The 7,500-nt window shown below is 45.1% G+C and overlaps 2 protein-coding genes across 2 annotated transcripts in view; both read left to right on the top strand.

Moving 5' to 3' along the window:
* The window catches only part of LOC125031033 (protein FAM186A-like), a 5,986-nt gene extending 4,394 nt beyond the window's left edge, over window positions 1-1,592 (top strand). Inside the window, exons 4-6 of the mRNA XM_047621451.1 lie at window positions 10-153; window positions 1,287-1,353; window positions 1,435-1,592. Of these exons, the coding sequence (XP_047477407.1) occupies window positions 10-153; window positions 1,287-1,353; window positions 1,435-1,592 (369 nt within the window). The remainder of the gene's footprint in view (window positions 1-9; window positions 154-1,286; window positions 1,354-1,434) is intronic.
* A 1,707-nt stretch (window positions 1,593-3,299) lies between these two features.
* On the top strand, window positions 3,300-6,706 carry LOC125031062 (serine/threonine-protein kinase 17B-like). Its single transcript, XM_047621520.1, has 4 exons — window positions 3,300-3,611; window positions 4,206-4,651; window positions 5,599-5,794; window positions 6,025-6,706. Exons 1-4 carry the CDS (start codon window positions 3,489-3,491, stop codon window positions 6,145-6,147), a joined length of 888 nt encoding a protein of 295 aa, XP_047477476.1. The 5' UTR covers window positions 3,300-3,488; the 3' UTR covers window positions 6,148-6,706.
* The last annotated feature ends 794 nt before the right edge of the window (window positions 6,707-7,500 follow it).

The raw sequence follows: 7,500 nt of genomic DNA, 5'->3' as shown, positions 1-7,500 counted from the left end.
CCTGAAGAGGCAGAAGCTAAGCCCCTTACACCTAAAGTGGCAGAAGCTAAGCCACTTACACCCGAAGAGGCAGAAGCTAAGTCACTTACACCTGAAGAGGCAAAGGCCAAGCCACTTACTCCTGAAGAAGCTAAGATACTTACACCTGAAGAGGCAGAAGCTAAGCCACTTACTCCTGAAGAAGCTAAGCCACTTACACCTGGAGAGGCAGAAGCTAAGCTACTTACACATGAACAGGCAGAAGCTAAGCCACTTACACCTGAAGAGGCAAAGGCTAAGCCACTTACACCCGAAGAGGCAGAAGCTAAGCCACTTACACCTGAACAGGCAGAAGCTAAGCCACTTACACCTGAAGAAGCTAAGCCACATACATTCGAAAAGCTAAGCCACTTACACCTGAAGAGGCAGAAGCTAAGCCACTTACACCCGAAGAGGCAGAAGCTAAGCCACTTACACCCGAAGAGGCAGAAGCTAAGCCACTTACACCCGAAGTGGCAGAAACTAAGCCACTTACACCCGAAGAGGCAGAAGCTAAGCCACTTACACCCGAAGAGGCAGAAGCTAAGCCACTTACACCTGAAGAGGCAGACGCTAAGCCACCTACACCCGAAGAGGCAGAAGCTAAGCCACTTACACCCGAAGAGGCAGAAGCTAAGCCACTTACACCTGAAGTAGCTAAGCCACTTACACTCGAAGAGGCAGAAGCTAAGCCATTTACACCCGAAGAGGCAGAAGCTAAGCCACCTACACCCGAAGAGGCAGAGGCTAAGCCACTTACACATGAAGAGGCAGACGCTAAGCCACTTACACCCGAAGAGGCAGAAGCTAAGCCACTTACACCTGAAGTAGCTAAGCCACTTACACTCGAAGAGGCAGAAGCTAAGCCACTTACACCTGAAGAGGCAGAAGCTAAGCCACTTACACCCGAAGAGGCAGAGGCAAAGCCACTTACACCTGAAGAGGCAGAAGCTAAGCCACTTACACCTGAAGAGGCAGAAGCTAAGCCACTTACACCTGAAGAGGCAGAAGCTAAGCCACTTACACCTGAAGAGGCAGAAGCTAAGCCACTTACACCCGAAGAGTCAGAAGCTAAGCCACTTACACCCGAAGAGGCAGAAGCTAAGCCACTTACACCCGAAGAGGCAGAGGCTAAGCCATGTACACCCGAAGAGGCAGAAGCTAAGCCACTTACATCTGAAGAAGCTAAGCCACTTAAACCTGAAGAGGCAGAAGCTAAGCCACTTAAACCTGAAGAGGCAGAAGCTAAGCCACTTACACCTGAAGAGGCAAAGGCTAAGCCACTTACAGCCTTAGAGGCAAAGGCTAAGCCACTTACACCCTTAAAGGCAAAGGGTAAGCCACTTACACCCTTAGAGGCAAAGGCTAAGCCACTTACACCTGAAGAGGGAAAGGCTAAGCCACTTACACCCGAAGAGGCAACGGCTAAACCACTTACACCTGAAGAGACAGAAGCTAAGCCACTTACACCCGGAGAGGCAAAGGCTAAGCCACTTATACCTGAAGAAACTAAGCCGCTGACACCCGAAGAGGCAGAAGCTAAGCCATTTAAACCCGAAGAGGCAGAAAGCTAAGCCAACTTACACCGAAGAGCAGAAGCCTAAGCCACTTACACCCTGAAGAGCAGAAGCCTAAGCCACTTACACCCTGAAGAAGCTAAGCCACTTACAACGAAGAGGCAAGAAGCTAAGCCACTTACACCCGAAGAGGCAGAAGGCTAAGCACTTACACCCGAAGAGGTAAGAAGCTAAGCCACTTACACCTAGAAAAGGCAGAAGCTAAGCCACTTACACCTGAAGAGGCAGAAGCTAAGCCACTTTACACCCGAAGAGGGAAAGCTAAGCCACTTACACCTGAAGAGGCAGAAGCTAAGCCACTTCACCGAAGAGGCAGAAGCTAAGCCACTTACACCTGAAGAGGCAGAAGCTAAGCCACTTACACCCTGAAGAGGCAGAAGCTAATGCCACTTACACCTGAAAGGCAGAAGCTAAGCCACTTACACCCGAAGAGGCAGAAGCTAAGCCACTTACACACGAAGAGGCAGAAGCTAAGCCACTTACACCTGAAGAGAGAAGCTAAGCCACTTACACCCTGAAGAGGCAGAAGCTAAGCCACTTACACCCGAAGAGGCAGAAGCTAAGCCACTTACACCCGAAGAGGCAGAAGCTAAGCCACTTACACCTGAAGAGGCAGAAGCTAAGCCACTTACACCTGAAGAGGCAGAAGCTAAGCCACTTACACCCGAAGAGGCAGAAGCTAAGCCACTTACACCCGAAGAGGCAGAAGCTAAGCCACTTACACCTGAAGAGGCAGAAGCTAAGCCACTTACACCGAAGAGGCAGAAGCTAAGCCACTTACACCGAAGAGGCAGAAGCTAAGCCACTTACACCCGAAGAGGCAGAAGCTAAGCCACTTACACCGAAGAGGCAGAAGCTAAGCCACTTACACCCGAAGAGGCAGAAGCTAAGCCACTTACACCTGAAGAAGCTAAGCCACTTACACCCGAAGAGGCAGAAGCTAAGCCACTTACACCCGAAGAGGCAGAAGCTAAGCCACTTACACCGAAGAGGCAGAAGCTAAGCCACTTACACCGAAGAGGCAGAAGCTAAGCCACTTACACCCGAAGAGGCAGAAGCTAAGCCACTTACACCCGAAGAGGCAGAAGCTAAGCCACTTACACCTGAAGAGGCAGAAGCTAAGCCACTTACACCTGAAGAGGCAGAAGCTAAGCCACTTACACCCGAAGAGGCAGAAGCTAAGCCACTTACACCCGAAGAGGCAGAAGCTAAGCCACTTACACCTGAAGAGGCAGAAGCTAAGCCACTTACACCTGAAGAGGCAGAAGCTAAGCCACTTACACCCGAAGAGGCAGAAGCTAAGCCACTTACACCTGAAGAAGCTAAGCCACCTACACCTGAAGAGGCAGAAGCTAAGCCACTTACACCTGAAGAGGCAAGAAGCTAAGCCACTTACACCTGAAGAAGCTAAGCCACTTACACCCGAAGAGGCAGAAGCTAAGCCACTTACACCCGAAGAGGCAGAAGCTAAGCCACTTACACCCGAAGAGGCAGAAGCTAAGCACTTACACCTGAAGAGGAGAAGCTAAGCCACTTACACCCGAAGAGTCAGAAGCTAAGCCACTTACACCCGAAGAGGCTGAAGCTAAGCCACTTACACCCGAAGAGGCAGAAGCTAAGCCACTTACACCCGAAGAGGCAGAAGCTAAGTCACTTACACCCGAAGAGGCTGAAGCTAAGCCACTTACACCTGAAGAGGCAGAAGCTAAGCCACTTACACCCGAAGAGGCAGAAGCTAAGCCACTTACACCCGAAGAGGTAGAAGCTAAGCCACTTACACCCGAAGAGGCAGAAGCTAAGCCACTTACACCCGAAGAGGTAAAATCTACGGCACTTGTACTTGAAGAAATAAAAGCTAAGCCACTAACATCTGTAGTGACAATAGTTGAGCCAATGACACCAGGAACAGAAGCAGAGGTTAAGCCGATCTCGCCAGAAACAGAAGCAGAGGTTAAGCCGATCTCGCCAGAAACAGAAGCAGAGGTTAAGCCGATCTCGCCAGAAACAGAAGCAGAGGTTAAGCCGATCTCGCCAGAAACAGAAGCAGAGGTTAAGCCGATCTCGCCAGAAACAGAAGCAGAGGTTAAGCCGATCTCGCCAGAAACAGAAGCAGAGGTTAAGCCGATCTCGCCAGAAACAGAAGCAGAGGTTAAGCCGATCTCGCCAGAAACAGAAGCAGAGGTTAAGCCGATCTCGCCAGAAACAGAAGCAGAGGTTAAGCCGATCTCGCCAGAAACAGAAGCAGAGGTTAAGCCGATCTCGCCAGAAACAGAAGCAGAGGTTAAGCCGATCTCGCCAGAAACAGAAGCAGAGGTTAAGCCGATCTCGCCAGAAACAGAAGCAGAGGTTAAGCCGATCTCGCCAGAAACAGAAGCAGAGGTTAAGCCGATCTCGCCAGAAACAGAAGCAGAGGTTAAGCCGATCTCGCCAGAAACAGAAGCAGAGGTTAAGCCGATCTCGCCAGAAACAGAAGCAGAGGTTAAGCCGATCTCGCCAGAAACAGAAGCAGAGGTTAAGCCGATCTCGCCAGAAACAGAAGCAGAGGTTAAGCCGATCTCGCCAGAAACAGAAGCAGAGGTTAAGCCGATCTCGCCAGAAACAGAAGCAGAGGTTAAGCCGATCTCGCTAAGTATAGAAACTAAGCCACTCACAGAAGATAAGCACATTGTTTCTGAAACTAAGCCCATCGAGCCCAGTGAAGAAAAAGCCAAGCCATCCATCCCCGACCTGAAAACGGGACCCAAGCCAGCACAGATCGATTCGACCCCAACCATTCCCGGAGTCAAAACTCAAGCCAAGGTCTCCAGCCCCCAAGCCAAGCCAGCATTTCGTCCAGTCATCCGGCTTATTGACCTCGGGAGCGCGCGTCGTGTGTCTCCTCCGTCGGCCAGTAGTCGATGGGGCCTTCCTTCAGGGCCGAGGGTGGTATCCCAGAAGGACCCCCCTGTGCTTGCAGGATCTCCCGAGTTTTTGGCTCCTGAACTGGTCCGGAGGCTGAGTGTGGGTGTTCCTGCTGACTACTGGAGCCTGGGCGTGCTGATCTACGTCCTGGTCAGGTGGGAATTTATTTCAGTGCTGGTGTGAAGAGCTTGTGGTTTGTTTTGTTCGGCGTGTGAAAACTCCACTGCCAATGTAAGCTGATTGTTTTATTAATATTCATTTAGAATCTGCCTCTGAATTTGAATAAGGTATTCTCTGCTTCACAGTAGAGTATCTACTATATCGTATTTTAGCTTCGGTTCCTTTCTTAACGAATTCATAGAAAATAAAATGCTGAATATTTGAAGGCCAAAAGATTTTAAGGCCAAAACTCTGCTCTCCTTGTTAAAGCTAAGTTTTAATCCAATTTTCAATCGAGCTTTGGAGAGTTCATTGTTAGGCGAGTGACTGGCTTCATTGCAACAACCCTTATTTTTTTACGAACACTAAGCTTCTTTAAATATGCAATTTATGACTTGCGCTGTTACGTGCAGCAGTTTACTTCAGACTCGAAATAAGGGCCCTTGTGACTTCTACAGTGAAGGAGCCAGCCATTGTCCTTAAGTCGTAAACTTTTTTAGATAATCTCTCTACTCTCCCTAGGATAACATGATGATGATGATGATGATGATAATAATAATAATAATAATGACATTAATAATATAATTATTACCAATTGTATTATCATGTTCATAATAAAAGCTTATGAACAATATTACTCTTGTCCCATCAAAATATAATTAATTAATTATTAGATAAATAAGTAAACATGAATAAATATGTAAATAAAATACGAATAAATAAAGTAAAAATGTGTATGCATATTGATAAATATAAAGATAGTAATTGAATATAGAAATAGTTAAACATCAAAGAAAAAGAATATATATTACAGAACAGTTTAAGCAGCCACAAACAAGCAACTGCCTTTACGTTATTTTCTTTCATTATATATTCAGTGATATATCACTTATCAAGGAAAAGAAAAACAAAGCAAGATACCTAACACATTCCCTTTCGGCAGCGGTCGATCTCCCTTCCTCGGCGTCTCTCCTGAGGCGACCTGCAGAAACATCCTGTCAGGAGAAGTGCGGTTTCCCGTCGAGCACTTCGCCTCAGTCACAGACGAGGCTTGCGAACTCACCCGCGATCTCCTGGTCCATGACCCTGCGGAGCGCCCTGACCTCGATCGGGTTCTGGCTCACCCCTGGTTCAATATGGTGCGTTTTGCCGGGAATGTTCGTGTTCAATTCAAAGTCTGAATCTTCATTAGGTTACTCGGTAAAAAGGTTGATAGATAATCCTTTCTGTAAATGTCCTTAACAAACAACAATAATCCTATCTGTAAACATCACTTTCTTAACCCACACATGAATTCCATCTTGTTAACATCATTCTCTCAACCCATAAAAAAATTCTATCTGTAAACACGGCTTTCTCCAACCCACAGAAAGAGTGCGAGAGCGTCCTGCCCATCCAGAGCCTGGCGGATTTCTGCTTCAGGAGGTCGAAAGTTGCTACGTCGATTCAAGAAGTCACTCCTCACTCCCCACACTTCAGCACTTCCACTTAGTTATTAACAACTGATAATCAACGATCAATAATTATTAATTAACGCCACAGTCAGTTTCTACAGTGATGTTGCAGTGGGGATAGCGGTGTTCTGAGGGTTAAATCTCTGTAAACAAAATAACGAGTATACATAACGTTATAGAGGTATGCCGTAGGAAAATACCAAAACAACAAGGAATCACGAGAAAGATTCATACATTTGTATACGTGGTTATCTTGACAAAGGGATACGAGTATCTGTAACTAATATATAAAATATATATCAAGTAAAACACGTTTTATGAAATAGTATGGACTGAATACAAATAATATTTTTCAACTGTGACAACAGGATATAATGAAGCTAAATTTCAGAACGCAAGTCTTAAATATGTTCTCTCCCTTTCCTCAAATAAATAAACTATAAACATCACTGTATAAAGCAAACATGATAAATCAAAGGAACTTAGGAAATGTGTTGTAGATTAGCACTATGTTAACAAGTTTAGGATTAATGTTATATTTCATATTTATGCAATCTTACTGCCACAACTACTTCTACTATGTGAATGGTCTCAAAATAAAATTACTTTTTCATGAGGACGTGATTTAATAATCCCAATTAATCATAATTTGTTATAAATATGATTGTAATGTCATGGTGAAATATTGTAGGCTAAGAAAGGTAAGGATAATGTGGAAATATAACATACTTTCATAGATTTACTACAACAAAAACACAACAGACATGAAAAAGTGAGCATATCTTGACTTTTACATAAGCTTTTATAAATATCCCTATTAATCCAAAACCTAAAGAATTACAGGTCATCATAAAAAAAACAAAGCCTATAACGTAAGCATGTGAGCATACAAATCGAAAAAATCTGTGATGAATTCCTTCACCAGTGAAAATATACAAACTGGCGATCGTAATGAAGGATTAGGGGGTCATGGACTTTAGAATAGTCTATCCATTTACAATTCTCAAAGAAAACAAGCGTTTCATTTCGTTCGTAGAAAACGGAGAATGTTTTAAGGGGGACTTACCTTCGTAGTTTGAATTCAAAGTAAAATATTCATGCAAATAATTTACTTGGAATACGGTATTAACGACGAACAAAGCAATTTACTTACAGTTCAATATCCTCTTCGGCAGGGCTCGACGCAAACAATTAGACGGTAAAGTGTAGCAATATACTATTTCTACTTCACCATCGCATTATTTTCCCGTGTGAAAACTGGTACAAACCTTCGAAGTGTGACTCGAAACTGAAATGAAACTGAAACTTTGAAGCGAAGCGGTGTCACGGACTTCAACGGACAGTGTTACCATCCACCTTACTCCTACTTTCGTAATTTCCTTGAAATAAAA

Source organism: Penaeus chinensis, chromosome 12 (assembly GCF_019202785.1).
Source record: "Penaeus chinensis breed Huanghai No. 1 chromosome 12, ASM1920278v2, whole genome shotgun sequence".
In the NCBI taxonomy this organism is placed as follows: domain Eukaryota; kingdom Metazoa; phylum Arthropoda; class Malacostraca; order Decapoda; family Penaeidae; genus Penaeus; species Penaeus chinensis.
The sequence above is the reverse complement of the archived record's forward strand: the minus strand, read 5'-3'. Positions and strand labels throughout refer to the sequence as shown.

Excerpts from the sequence above, each read along its gene's own strand:
- LOC125031062 (XM_047621520.1), top strand. The coding sequence starts at position 3,489 with ATGACACCAGGAACAGAAGCAGAGGTTAAGCCGATCTCGCCAGAAACA. Across the intron at positions 3,612-4,205 it reads CGCCAGAAACAGAAGCAGAG|GTTAAGCCGATCTCGCTAAG; the intron begins GTTAAGCCGATC and ends ACAGAAGCAGAG. Across the intron at positions 5,795-6,024 it reads CTCACCCCTGGTTCAATATG|AAAGAGTGCGAGAGCGTCCT; the intron begins GTGCGTTTTGCC and ends TCCAACCCACAG.